Source organism: Melanaphis sacchari, unplaced genomic scaffold, assembly GCF_002803265.2.
Source record: "Melanaphis sacchari strain LSU unplaced genomic scaffold, SCAv2.0 Contig2_pilon_pilon, whole genome shotgun sequence".
NCBI lineage: Eukaryota > Metazoa > Arthropoda > Insecta > Hemiptera > Aphididae > Melanaphis > Melanaphis sacchari.
This window is the reverse complement of record NW_020271173.1, coordinates 7,203,472-7,219,798: the sequence shown is the minus strand read 5'-3', so window position 1 is coordinate 7,219,798 and position 16,327 is coordinate 7,203,472. Positions and strand designations below refer to the sequence as shown.

At 23.5% G+C, this 16,327-nt stretch overlaps 1 protein-coding gene across 4 annotated transcripts in view; it reads left to right on the top strand.

The window, feature by feature from the left end:
• Nucleotides 1–2,102: 2,102 nt before the first annotated feature.
• LOC112595811 (serine/threonine-protein kinase tricorner) overlaps nt 2,103–16,327 on the top strand; it is a 122,252-nt gene continuing 108,027 nt past the window's right edge. For 2 of the 4 annotated variants that reach the window (XM_025341167.1, XM_025341165.1), the window contains exon 1: nt 2,103–2,291. Coding sequence is in view for 3 of the 4 variants with exons in the window: in XM_025341165.1 (XP_025196950.1) it covers nt 2,271–2,291 (21 nt within the window). In the remaining variant the exon portion in view is untranslated. Of the gene's footprint in view, nt 2,292–3,984; nt 4,015–13,748; nt 13,785–16,327 lie in introns of those variants that run through there. The other 2 variants (XM_025341166.1, XM_025341164.1) reach the window with 2 other exon arrangements.

Genomic DNA, 16,327 nt, shown 5'->3' with positions numbered 1-16,327 from the left:
TCATTAAAATAGGTAAATAATAATATAAAATATGGTACCTATTCTTATCATGTGCGGTTTACGTTTACCACGTTTCATCGTATCCAGGGTCGTGTCTGAGGGGTGTCCAAGTGGTTTACCTCCCCTCCACCATCATAAAAAAATTCATAAGTAGTTTAAAAATGTGTAAAATAATTATTTTTTTTTGATACCAACATAAATGGCTAAAATTAAAATTTATTAAATTGACTATTGACTGTTTTGTATCATAATATTATAATATGAAAATATTATTTTATCGTCTAATTAATAATAGAATATTATTGATCGACAACGACTGCTATCAACGCCTCGACGATTAATAACAAAAATATTATATTTGTGTACATTTAAAATATTATTATAATTATACACCGTTGTCCGCTAGACAGTGACGACAAACGCCTCATATTGTTTTATTAAATTCCACATATAATGTAAATAACGAGTAAATGTGATAACAAAAATATATTATTAAATTATTTTCCCCAACTTCCAAAGATACATTACAATAATATATTATGTGATTACATGAAATAATAATATTGCGTGTATTATTGTATTAATAATTTAACGTTGTATTAATTTATTTTCTTTATTTTTAACCAAATGTTAAAACCTAAATTCAGTAAAGTAAATGTATAATATTGATATACATTATATAAGTTTTGCACGATTGCACCCTCTCCGAAAAAAATTTCTGATCGCGGCCTTTACATAATCTATACTGTACATAGTCAACGACGTCTTCATCTACCACACGTTTTTATACGTCATAGGTGGTCTACCACGAGTAGTGACTAGTGAGTACCACATGCTTCTTATATTTTATTAAAATATGAATAAATAAATAAATGTAGAATTATAGTTTATTTAATAAATAATAATACACTACTATGATAATAATTCACTAACATAAAGTCATGCAATCTAATCCTAAATTAAAAAAAAAAAATGTACATTGGATAACTGGATAAGGTATATATAGAAAAATAATTATCAATAAATATGTAATTACAATGCATGGTGTTGTACATGTAGTAAAAATTATAAAAAATTATTATTTTTATTATTTAAATTAAATTACATAAGATATAATTTTACGTTTCTTAGAAACAAATAAGTAAACTGTAACTCTATAACTAACTGTTACCAAACTAATTATTTCATATGTTTGTGACTATAATCATGTTTATTGCAACTTGCAAAACCCATGTTTTATTATAGAAGTTAGGTCATCGTTGTAATAAAGCTCAATCGTCTTCACTGTCGAATCGTTGGAAATAACTATAGATGCGCGCTAGACCATAAATATGCGGTAGTGGGTAGATCATAATATACGACAAGAATACCTAAAATAATATACCTTAAATCGTGACGTGTATCTAATTTTTTCTATGATTAGGTATAATAACTTATAAACTAGAATAAAACATTTCTTTATTATAATTAATTTTCAAATCTTAATGAGCATTTGATATTATTGATTTATGAGCAATACTACAGAGTATATATAGACGTGTAAATGGATTGGCTATTAATCCCAAAAGTCTCAACAAATAAGGTTATAACTCCAGTAAAATGTGAGACGTGAGACACCTTTTAGATCCAACGTCCAAGGTCCAAGTATTCTGATTTCTGAATAATTGCGGTTTTTATATCTCGTTATCACTTATCAGTGACCAGAGCACCGGTGTTGGCTAACCTGATACCTGAGGAATGCGTTTTGCAGCCTCCGACAGAAAGATAAAACCAGTGGGATTAAAAACCAATCAATAGATATGTAAACAAAAGATGAAAATCTTTGTTTTTATCATTGAAAATATTTCGTTTTAGTTTAGTTACTTTTGTTTAACTTATATATTTAAATTTTCAACGTTTGTTCGTACCGTATGCTATTCAAATTAGCAGTTCGTCTATCAGTCATGTTCAGTTCACGCACTTTATCGAGCTGATATTAAATACTATTTATTTACATTGTACCGAACGTTTTTTCTAGTATTTTAAGATAAAATTCTGGTACATTCTTATGCAACAATATTATTGCACAGTTACAGTTACAATTGTTTTTTAATATTCATTTTTATTTTATTCCTTCAATCTTTGACTATATTTTTGTTTCTGTTCTTGTAACTATTTTTAATTAACAATTCGACTGTCATTTTGATTGTAAAGAAACGAGACCATTAAGCTGGCAGGAGCATTGGAAGACAAGTCAGATTTGGAGGGGACTGCTCCAACCTCTCCAGATCATGTCCCTTCGGATCAATCAGGTATTTAACTTTTATTATTGTTTAAGTGCTCAGGTTGTGAACTAATATATATATATACTTATAGTTAACGTAAATGTTTGAGTTTAATGATTGTTGATTCACTGTATTTCACAGCTAAAGTACTTTATATTTTAATCATTGGAATTTATAAATTTACTGATTGTAGCAACTGTTTTAATTAAATACCTATTAAAATATTCTTAGTTCTTACTAATTTGTTGAGTGATAATAATTTGGTTAAAATTTTAATGATATATATATATGTATCATTATCTCGATGATAACTTATCAGTAAAATATCCAAATAAATCTTATCAATTTTATAATATTATTTTTATACACATTTTATTTTGCGTAGACACAAAATAGGATACTAGGCTTATTCTCTGGGTCAGCGCTAAGGGTGGATATCCAGGGTCTAGGTCCAGGGCACCTGTTATTAAAGTGGCCTCTCAACAATATTTAAATACATATTATACCTAATAACAAGTACTATATATACCTATAATTATTTTAAACTGAAAATCGATAAAAAAAATTTTTTGATCTACCTTTTTATTTAAAATTTAATATTTTTAATTTATAACCTCTATGGTCGATCCATAATATTTTTATAGAATTAGAGTTCTTATCATTATTTATTTTATCTTACAAAAATTGAATATCAAAAAAAAATTTCAATTTATTATTTGGAAAGGGGATGATGCTATTACATAGTTTCGTTTTGGGTATCAATTTTAGTAGTACCGGCCCTGCTTATGTATTATGTATACTATTAGTTAATAGTTTATGCAAAATAAGGATGCTTATTTCATAGACTATAGACTTATGTTTACTATTTTGTGGCATTCTACTGTATTGTTAATTAGGTAATGACTTATTTAAATAATAAATAAAATGAAAATGTATTTGTCTTATAGTTTGTACTATGTCTGTATTGTTCACTTTTACATTGAGTATATTTAGGTTGTATATTGTATTATTAATTTCAAAACAATCTTTATCGATCAACATTGATTTAATAATTTTATTTTCAATCTATTAATTTTGTCAATACATTAGGTAGTTATTTATTTGTGGGAATATTTACATTTAAACCAGATGTGAATATTGTAAAAATTACTATTAGGTAATTTAAAATTTGAAAAATCAACTTCATAATATGTTCTAGTTATCATAATTTATACTAGCAGTTTTTATAATAATAATAAAAAAAAAATAATATGTTCTAGGGTGATAAGATAGTTGTTTAAGGGGTGAAATATTTAAACTAAAATAATATATTCTGATTATTGATTATACGCTTCTTTTATTTCAACTACTGAAAGTAATCTAAAAATATCTAAATTTTAATATTTAGATATACTTATATATTAAATATTTCAATGAAATAATTTAATAGTTGTTAAATATTACTATTTTAAATTCTTACCTTGTATATTTTTTTTCTACTTGCATACATTTTGACTGCTGGTATTATTTCCCCCTTTATAAGTATTATTGAAAAATATTAAAAACAATAATAGTGTAGTAATATTCATTAAGCATGTTTGCTTTTTAACAGTTGAACAAATATTGTATAAATGGCTGTTTTGTACACTCAGAGTTAGCATTTTATCTACTATTCGTTAGTATTAACTAAGCTCGTGCTTAACTCGTGTTTAGTTTAGACCTCGTACTTAATTTATTGTTCTATTTTAAAATTTATATGCAATTTTTAGTGGTAAGTTCTTTTTATTATCTTATAAAATTATTATTTGGTAAAAACTACATTTCGTTAATCTTTTTTAAATTATGGATATCATTTCATGATTAAATTTCATATACATAATGTAGGTATGTATAGGTACAATTATATTTATTTTATAATATGATGTTTTAAATTTTGAGTGAGATTTTGAATGAATTGATTTTACAATAATGTGTGTTTTTATTGTGTATATACGTGTTTTAAAGTAGAAACAAATTCTTTAATTTTTAACTTTAATATCTTTTCTTGTATAAAAGTAAACCTAGTTGACACTTTTGAGAAGTCTAAGTTAAAAATTTTCAGTATTTTTCAAAATGATTTGGAAAAACAAAAAAGGTAAATAATATGTACCTTTTTGATGTACAGTACATATTATAAAGTATATAGGTCATTGTCGTGGAAGTGATTTGAATTTAATGATGAATCGTATACATGCAAATACGAAAACAGTTCTGGTTTGGGTAAATTGATTTAATTTATGCGAAAACATTGCATATTTTAATATTTATTATATTATTGTTATTTACTTTTAAGTTAATGCTATCTTACCATAAAACCGAATCAAGGATATATTTATTTGTGGTATAAAACTATAGAATATAAATAAGTAATACCTTAAAATAATTCTCATATTTTAAGAACATAGAGCATAGTCAAATTCATAATTACAAAGTTTTAAATTTGTACAATTAATGTTTTTAAATTATAACATAATAATTAACATTATTATTCTTCGTTAAAATATGTAATTTTATCCAAATCTGAAAATCAAAATTTTCATAAAAAGAATTATGTTTATATATTTTATAGATTTTTTTAAATTTTCTGTATGTATTATGCATGAGGAACATAGTGTTAATTTTTTAAACTTAAACTATAAAAATTAAGAATTTATAAATAATTAATATTTTCAATTTTTATAGCTAAACTTTAATACAAAATTTATCATAAATATGGCAATTGATTATAATGTTTTATATTATTTTTATTGAAAAAAATGAGGTTTAATAATAAATTTGTTCATGATAATTTATTATTTTTAAATAGTTACAATATACAGAATTGTATATATAAATTTTGATTTGTTTTTTGAAAAATAAGAGTTAGAAAATTAACATTTAATTATAAATATATATTATTTTAGTATATAATATGTAGTGAAATTTAAATCATTTCTATAATGACTAAACATTTTGGAAGTTTTGATTTTTGATTGAATTGTTTGTTTATTTTACTCTATTATCTATAATCATTACAGTTTTAGATTTTCGATTATCTATTTAGAAAGTATTTTATATCCATGGTGGAATTTCATTTTTTGATTTGGGCATTTAGCGTCAATGTTGGATAAATATTCAAGGGGTTAAAAAACATGTTGGTTAACTATTATTTTCCTTAGAACATGTTTGGAATCTACATAATATCTCTAGATTTTTGCCCCTTTAATCTATAAGTAAGCAATCCTATATTGTATTGTGTTTGTATGGGTATTACGGAAGAATAAAAGGGGCAAATAAAGTTAAAATTATAGGACATTTATAGATTTATTAAAAAAAAAATGTAGTGTTAGGATAAAATTATTAATCTATTGTTTGTAATGTTTGTATAATATTTTTTAATATTTTTTAATAAATGTATGCTTATTATTAATCGATTTTCGTTAATAGTAGCTAATATATATATATAATTATTGAATTAAAAGTATAAAAACAATTAACTTATTCAAAATGTTACCGTTAAAAACAATTCTACCTCCCAAATTTCAATTTGTATTTATTAGCAGAAAAAAAAATAATAATAATTGTAATAAAAGAGAAACATAATGAAAATACGTGATTTATTTTTGTACATTAATACTGAGAAACAATTTTTGAGTAATTTGAAAATGTTTGTAGCCAATATTTCAAATTTTCTGTATACCTACTTATTTTTGAATAATAATACAATTAAAATCATTTGAAGATAACTTCGTTTTTTATAAATAAAAATATATGGTTTTATGCTAAACTTTTTTTTAAATTCCAATAAAAATAACTTATGAAATATCTTGTCTTATTTTTTCATGCTTTATGTATAAATGTTTAATTACCAAATAATTTGCAAATTTTCGTGATTTTGAATCTTGAATAATTAATTGATTATAATAAAAAGAACGGTTATTGTTGTAAAAAAAAACTTACTAGATAAAACATTTCTGTCGTTAATATTCAAATAAACATATATCTAGGTCTAAAATGAGCTGAAATATTTTGAAAATTAAAATTATTCGTATACAATGTTGATATAAATATTTGTTTCAGCTTGAAAAGATATTTATGTAAGGACTTAACTCTCTCCTTAAAAATACTATCCATGGGGTGTCGATATTGGGTGACTTCCTTCTCCTGACTATCAAATCTTATCCAATTCATGTCATTAATATGTAAATACAGATTATAAATATATTAAATTTTGTTTCAATAAAAAAAAATTAAAAAAATATTTATTGAAAAATTTAAGTTTTTATAAATATTCTTTTTGAATAACAATAAAAACAAATATCGGTTTTTATTAAAAACTAGGTTCTTGTAGAAATCTCCGTTTTTTACGATTGTTTAAAAAGTATAGATAATTTTGGATACTCCAAATTACCATTTAATTTCAATTTGTTACTAGAAACTACTCTCAAAGTTGAAGATCGAAGCATTTTTACTATTCCTAATTTTTAAAGCTTAAAGGTGACGCCAGACACTCAAAATAAACTTAAGTATTTACATTATTTTAAAGCCAATTTATTAATTCTCTCAGAATCTCAAATTAACTTTAACTAATTATAAATCTGTTTTTATAATTTTATTCTTACTGCATTATTAAACAAATCGATATACCAGAATTAAAATACTATTAGGTACTTAATAATTGGAAAATCTTACTTTAATAAATGTAATTTTAAAAGTATTTAATAACTCTAGCTAAATTAATAATTCGTATTTAATTAGTTATGTTAATTATTTTATATGTATGTGTGTGTGCGTGTATTAATTATGTCGTATTTATACTTCTAAATGTATAATATTAATAATATTACATTTTAATTTTTGCAAATTACAGCATGTTTTAATTATTTCATCATCTTATAGTTTAATGTAATTATAGGAGCATCTTGTTATTTTCTGTCAAAATTAAAATACTCAATCTTTAAATAGTATTTGTAATGTAATTTTCATTGCTGAATTAATAAATACATTTAAATTAAGATTATTTAAATTGGTGAATTTACTTAAGCATATAATATTTACATGTTATATTGCAATTTTTGCCTTCATCATTCATTTGTTTCTCATAATATATTTTAGTTAACTCATTTTATTAAATGAAAAGGTAGCCAGTGGTAGCTCTTTTAAAGAGGCTGTTTATTGTACATTAAGGGTTGAATGACTCATTTAATTCAATGATATATTAATGTATACGAAAAATGATTCGTATAGCGGCGACGATCAGCCTAAGGATATTTTATACTTCTGACAACAAAATAATTTGTTAATTTTTGTAGTTCTGTTGAAATTCGTTAAAATTGTTTGTGCAAATGTTAATATATTTATTTTTTGTATTATTAAATGACACTGTAGTAGCTATTAATAATAATTTATGAACTACCTCGTATTTAATTTTCAAAGTTTTAGACAACTTTTTATTAACAATTAAAAAAAAAAATCGAAAATTTCAATTACTTTAAATAATTCAATAATAATTAAATACTTTGAAAATTACATCAATTATAGAAAATAATAATATTAACACTTCGTGAAAATTTCCAGTACCTATTTACAGTTATTCATTTTCGAGTTACACTGAAAAAAAAAAATTGATTTTATCAAAAACCGGATTTGTGTGAAAATTCTCGTATTTCCTTAATTTTTTTTTCATTTTTCCCAATAATTTAGTAAAGTGCTTAAGATTTTTTATGTTTTATCCCGCACAGTATCAATCAACTAGATCCATTTTGATATTGGAAATTACCTCCTTCGTTAAAAATCAAAGTATTTTTATTACCCTAAAAAGTGATAACAGATACAAAAAAAAACAAACACACACACACACATTATTGTAGATAGGTACTCGTAAAATAAATACAATCATCATTTCGCTCAAAATTTAAAAATTTAAGTAATTAATTGATTTTTTTATATTTAGTGTAACATATGCGTATTATAGATGTAATTTTAATATTTTTCTAAATTTTTTGTTTATTTCGAAAAAAAAATATCTTCTATATTAGTTTTAGCGTTTTAATCATAGATGCGGTTGGTCAGCGTAGTAATTGCAAAAACTGTTTTTGTTTATACTTTTTTGACCTAGGCTTTTTTGAAGATAAAAAATTAAAAATCTACAGATTATTGAAAATCAAGCTCCTTTTAGAATATATTTTTGAATATGACAAATTTAGGTATCCACGAAAACACGTTTCCTGCTGATTCATCTAAACCTCTGTTTTTCATAATAATTTTTGGGTTTTATTATATGCATATCATTTTGTTATTGTGCTGTAAATTATAAATTTAATGTACATTTATATGTATGTGTAATATTATACCTAAACTACAATTATATTCAAAGTATTGAAAAACTATTTTAAAACTAAAATGTACTTATAACATGTATAGATACATTTAAATAAGGAATAATTCAAAGACGAGATTACATTTTAAATTACATAGAAGTTGATTTAATTAATATATTTTTAATTAATAACTATAATCATATATTAATTCATATAAAATTATAAGATAACTACTTATCTTTTTAAGTTCTCAGTGATATTATATTATTAGGTAGTTGGATCCCTTGACCCAGTGACAGTTCAAACATAGTTTTTATCTTTAGTATTTATATAAGCTCATCAATCAATTATAATATATATTATTTGTATTCAAAAGAAAGCCTCTAATAAGGCCTCACAGTCTTCTAAAATATAAATTAAAAATTGCACCGATTTTGTGGTATGACCTAGTCATAAGTCATGAACCATAGTTATAGATTTATAGTAGATAGATGTTAAGATGATTATCTTTCACTAAAAATGGTAGTCAATGTTTTTCAAGGATAGATGAATATTATTTTTCTCTTCAACTATCTGCAGTAGGTAACTATTACCTAATATAATTCAACATGTGTATATTACAATATGTAATTATTAGTTATGTAGTTTATGGTTATATAGGTTAGTACTATATAATTATGTTACAAATTAAAGTATTACTTAACAATATCTATTATAGAATTTAATAATGGAAGGATGATTAATAAAATGTCATATTTCAGTTTTAAGATTCTTTTTTAATTTTTTAATTTGAAGTATAAAATTATGGCGTAACATATTAATATTATCAATACCTGTCCTTGTTATTACTGTATAAACTAAAAATTAATTTGAAACATTAAATGAATATTTACATATTAATTTTGAAATTAGTATCAATTAAAGTAAAGTTTAAATGTTCATTTATCTCTCAATCTTACCTAACCAAGAGAAGAAATCGTGGTAATCGGTATCTTACTTAGAATTCAAGTGCTATAAAATATGTTGACTATATGTTGGTTGGTTATATAGTGTAGGCGTATTTAGAATTTTGTTTTGTTTATGGTATATACGCGTATAGTTGTCTAGAGTTCGCTAAAAAAGTTGTATTAAAACTGTTGACTTAATGTAAAATACGTTGCCGACATTATATGTTGTTTATATGATTGTATACAACTCTGTTACCTGATAAATAATTTTTTTTGCTAAAACAAAATAAAGGCAACATTTATTACTGTGTATAGTTTTAATAGTCATAGTCATTAGTGGCGTATTTACAAACTTATTATTATTATTATTTTTTTTTTTTTTGGAGAGGGTGTCATAATAGTGATAGGGGTGGATCCAGCAATTTTCCATGAGGCCCCCCTCATGGGGACGCATAAACAGCAAAAACAAAAAAAAAACGGTCGTTAGGTAAAAATAATTTTAGTCAACCCCCACGATTTTTTCTGAGATCGTCCCTGTATTATACATGTTTTTTTTACATATTTCTGGAGGGAACCCCCCCACTACCCCTCCTTCATGAATACATCAATGACAGTCATTAACAATTAAAACACAAAATTTATTTTTTATTTTTCAGGTTTTACTCTTCAATGACTTGTTAGGCATAATTTTGATATTCCAGTGTTATTTTCAATGAGACTTCCTATTTGGTCTATTTTATTTGTACAAGATAGTTCGGTCAGTTTGATTATAGGATGTAGCTATTATAGTTAAAGTATCTTTGGTAAAATAAAATGTATAAGTTGGAATATACCTTCTGTATTTATTTTATCATAATCGAAATTGGGAATTTTAGGATTATTGAATAACTTAATTATTATGTTTCGATATTCATAATTATTTAAACGCCATATGATACGTTTATTTTAATACTACAAAATATCCATATAGATCTTTATGTATGTATCTATCTATGAAGAGTTATTTACTTGGAACAAAAAAATATTTTTAAATATAAATATCAAGAGATATCTATTCTTTATATACATACTTCTGGGTAGAAAGTATTGTTATTAAATTATTATTTTTTAAATAAGTAATATTTAAATATCATTAGAAACGTTAAATCTCATAAACTGTAACTGACAAAAAATAAAGCTCTTCTTTCTTACCAATTTGACATGTACTAACTAATTTTGAAGTTATATATTTTTAGTTTGTTTTTAGCAATATTTAGGAATATATTAGGATACAAGCACAACTGAACTAATATTTTTGGGAGTGCACACATTGTGAAAAGTTCACGAGCTTGTGGAGGCTTTGGCCATAAATTTCAACTATTTAAATATGCTTTATAATAAAATAATAATGATCTATACATATATACATATAATATATTTGATATTAATATATCTTAACAAAATACAATTTTAGAATGATATAGACCATTCTTTTGATTATCTAAATCAATAATGAAATTAGAGTTTTTATTTTATTGAATTTTTTAACATAAAATAAAATAGCTTGAAACTAGAAAGTCTGAATCATCAATGTCTTCTTTTAATTTATGGTCCTTGTACACCATAATTGTTTTTGTTTTTTAGAAACACTATACATCCTTTTATAATTTTTGTTTTAAAATAATAGCAGTATGATATAAACATAAATCATTGCATTAAATACTTAAATACTCTAAAATTTGCGAAAAACAGAATTCAACAAGCAATGTATAAAATGTTTAAGTTGATTTATAAATTGTAAGTTCATGAATAGTAAAACACTCATTATAAAATTAACACATTCATCGCTCTGTTCAAAATCCAAAATCAATTTTTAAGTAGACCGCAGGCTGTATAATTATATATGATTGAACAAATATAGACTATTATACCTATTTTATATTTATATATATATATAATTTATATACGTATATATTTTAATAACGATGACTTAAATAAATTTTAGCAATTAATCTTAGAAATAATATTCATTTTGAATACTCAGAAATATTTTTTTTTTAACCCTTGGTGGAATCTATTGAATTTTTCAATAATTAAATAACAGTTATAAAACAATATAAAATTAAACGTGAAGACATATTTTTTTTAAAATAATGATGCACGATAGTTAGCGGCTGTTTGTTGAAACTTGAAACTATTGCTGGACTATTATGAAACCGTTATACTTGTACTATTCGAAATGTCTCTCACGTTAGTCTAGATTATACATTTTATTATTATGTATACCAGTAAATTTAGATTTTTTTATGGAATTCTTAGTTTTTACGTCAAAATTCATGATAATGAAATAAACCCTTTTAAAATATTACCATTTGTTTTTATATAAAAGTATTTCATATAAATAACAGATTTATTAAAATAAGAAATAAAGAATTAAACATGGTCATTAAAATTTTGAAAAAATGTTTTATTTAATTTTTAATTTTTAAAAATAAATTATTTAAATCTCACCAATTATAATTAAATATAACATAATTTAAGATTTTTTTGATTATTCTAATATAAATAAGTATTAGAATATTTAAATCATTACAAATACTTTGCAAATACACATAATTATTAAAATATTTTATTTTAAATTTAAAAATAGAGTCTAACATATTATAAAAACGACTATTTCTTAAAATAATATTTGTTGCTTTTATTTTGTTTTTTTTTTTTTAATAATAGAGATTATTGACAGGTAGATTTGTATAAACCATAGCTTTTGATGTCCCCGTAAAAAAACCCTAATGATGTCAAATCTGGGGACCGTGCCGGCTATAACAAAACCATAAGTTCCAATCTAGCTGTTCGGAAATACTGAAACACTTGATTTAAATGCTGTGTAATAATAATTGCTTTGTGGGTTGAAGGTCATTTTGCTGGAAGAATATATTTTCTCGTGTGCATGTAGGTATAATGGAATATTGTTCAACATATCTGTGTATTGGTAGTTTGTTAGTTACATAATTAAAATATCATTTATCATCAAACAATCTATTGTAAAAGTACAGTCCTACAAGCTTTTTACCTACTAACTAATACTATTTGTTAATTCCCCAGACCTTTGAAAATTAGTTTCACGTGATCATTGCGGGCTTGTATCATCCCAGTATAGATGGTTTTGTTTGTTCATAATGTCATTGTACATTATGATTCATCAGTCTAAGAAATGTGATTGACGATCGTAATGAAATTGAATACTGAACCACGCTATCAATTCCAATTTACGAATACAATCTCCTGCTTGCAGATGTCGAACAAAATTTACTCATATTAGTACATTTTGTATTTTTTTTTTGAATTTATCAATTTTACTATATTCAATAACATTTTTGATAATTTTTAAAAAATTATTTATTTATAGGTATTATCAATTTATATTTACTGTCTTGTAGTATTTACAGAAAGGTGTTATATATTTATATATTATTACAATAATTAAACACTAATAATGAAATAAATGACTTAAATAGTTATATATAAAAAAAAAAAAAATAAAAATACATTTCACTGATGATTAGGTTGATAGACCGTTTCCACTCAGAATCATTTGTCGTATACAATGATTTATCATTGAATTCAAATTTAACACACCTTTAATATGGTGACTCACTCGACACTTAATGTACAATGCGGTATCCACTTACTTTTTTTATTGTTGTTTTTTCCTACTATCAAGAAAAGTTTGGGTATTTTTTATTTTTTATTGTTTGGCTCAAAATCTGGAATTGGTGTGAATATGTTTGGTGAATCACTCTGTACATATTATGACAAGCTATAGTGTGCGGAACGTATATATATAGACGAGTACATTTCCATTACCACGCGTGGTAAACCAAATAGTGTTTCACGACCGCGATGGAAAGTCGTGCAACAGAAACCATTAGGTACACAGGTGTCTCCATATCCATATGTATGTTTCTTATGTATGTATAATATAATATAATAATATAGTCAAACCGTTATCCTTGGTGGCCATACTGTAGTCTGTACTAGGCTAAGGTCGATACAGTCGGGATCGGTGATGCGTGTGTGTGCGGTTTAAGATTTTTAATTTTATAATTTAATATTGTACATATATATATATTATATATATATATATTAAAATTATGTATTTTCAATTATATATTGTAAGCGTATAAAATGTTTTGAAACAATGGGATTTGAATTGTGGAAAACAGTTGCTGAAGCGCACGTGATATGATGGTTGAATGGAGTGTGCCGCACGTATGGTAAATTTTTTTTTTCGATTATTTCGAGGTTTTTTTTAGATTCTATTCAAATAAAAAAATAATGACTCTAGTTATCTTGTTGTTATTCAAAAAAATATTATTTGTAAGGATTTGAAGCTTTTCTGCGTACGTATTATTATTTCTTATACACAATGAAATGATTTAAATACTAATTAGATTAATTATATATTATTTATATCACGAACATATTTACACTATTTTATAGTACTTCAGTATTAATTTACAGTAGCTAATAATATTATATGAACTAATTATGTACTATATTATAATTAAATGAGATTTATCTTTAGCGAAAATTATATCAACCTACTGATACCGTATTACTTTTATAAATAATAAATTACTAATAGGAATATAAATATTTATAAAAGATTCCTAAAATATTGTCTTACTGTTCGTTTCAACCCAAAATAGTTTTTCGTGTATAATAATTAATCATTATATTTAAATTCAACACTACTACTGTGTTGACTGATGATTTAACTCAACCACGAGCTACACTCAAAAACTTCTTTAAAGCGGAGTGACTTCGTCGATTTTTTCTTTTTATCCTTTATTGTTTATTTATTTATTTTTCCTTTTTTTACGTGTTTTAAAACTGCTTTAACGCACCTATGTACTTAATACTTATATATATATATAATAACACATATGTCAGGTGCAGCGGTTATTCATTTTATACCGCTCGTAAACGCTATACGTCGCCTGCGCAATTACAGTTAAAGTTAATTTGCTCGCGGTCCCTGTATTAAATCGTATTACCTACTATAATTTAATAACTACGTATAAAATATTGTATATTTATATAGTTTATGTTTATACATTTGTATATTTGTGAAAAACAGTTGGACCGGCTTTAAAACTAGTCGTAAGACAATGATATATTTAAGATTTAAAGTTATAAATTATAATTAATGCATGGCAAAAAAAAGTTTTGCTTTTAATAAAATAATATCCTTTTTATAAAATAGTACTACATTATAATTTATAGTATATTGTATGACATTAATCAATACTTCATTATGATTAAGAAGATCTAAATGTTTTACAATTGCGAGTACAATTTATAAGCATATTTAAAACTAAAAAGTTATTTTAAGTGTTAGAAATACTTATTTGAAAACCAGACAATTGCATTGAAGAGTATTATTATTGATATATATCAGTTATTAGGTTTATTTACTTCAATTATTTCTATAAACTTACGATTTCAACAATCAATGTTAATAATTTGAATTTTTCTTCTCATTAAATTTCTTTAACATTTTCGTGTTTATATATTTGCCTTATTATATACCAACACGTAATTAATAATTCATATCTACAATAAGCACAATCATTATTCATTACTCAATATTGTTATTTTTTTGTATTATTTTATTGTTAAATCTGCTGAAATCTGTAATCACACGTTTTTCTTATCATCTTGGGAAGTTATTGAAATTATAATTTCAATACGTTTAAGGATTTATCGACTGAGAACAAAAAGAAATGATTTATTCAACTACTACTTTACTGCGGTTCCCACTACAAGTTTAGCTTATTTTTAAATACCCAGTATTAGTATATAATTTATGTAACTTAACATAAAATAATATAGTTTTAGCTATTTAGTATTATTAGAAAAAATAAACATTTAAAAACAGCTTTGTGATTTCATTTTTACGTAAAAAATAACTTTAAAGGTCTATAAATTTCCATGTTTCTGTTTTTAAATGTACAAATTATAGTTGTATGTGTATATATGTACATATTTACAATAGTTTGCTATAATTTTGTTATATATATATATATATGAGTTAATTGTGTACTGTTGCATATTTTATGTAAATTTCAACTAAGTACTTGTTACATTGTCCTTTTTCTAGTAGGTACAACAGTTATTTTTATTTACTTAAATTTTTTTTTTTTATATAATTAAGAGAGGAATCAATCGTGTTAAATTACTATGCTCATCATTATTTCAAAAAAATATTCTTTTAATAAATTTTACTTGCATGTTATATATTTAAACAGTATCTGCAAGACTGTAAGATCATAGTGTTCTGAGAAATTATTTCATCATTAAGTCCGTAATTGAATAAAATATATTTTGTTTTCTTATGCATGTATAATATTTTGCATTATATCTATGTTTTTATTTCCTGTTATTTAATAAGTAAAGTATGATAAATATAATTTTAGTTAATTAATATTATTTATTAATATAAATCCTAATTTGTAGTCTATACAATTGTAAAACTTTAAGATGATATATTATAATAGTTTTAAAAGAATTAATGATTAATAACTTTTATTAATTAATAAAAAAATGAGTTAAACGTTAAATTTATAAAAACTTAAGTTTTATGTTGTGTATATGAAACAAAACACAAATAAAAATCATTAAAAACTAATATAGGTAGTGGGGCCTTTTTAATTTACCATCTATTATATTATATTATCATTATAATCAGTTTTGGAATTTTAGATTATAAAAGAATATTTGATCAATGTCAAAATATTTATTTAAACGATTCAAA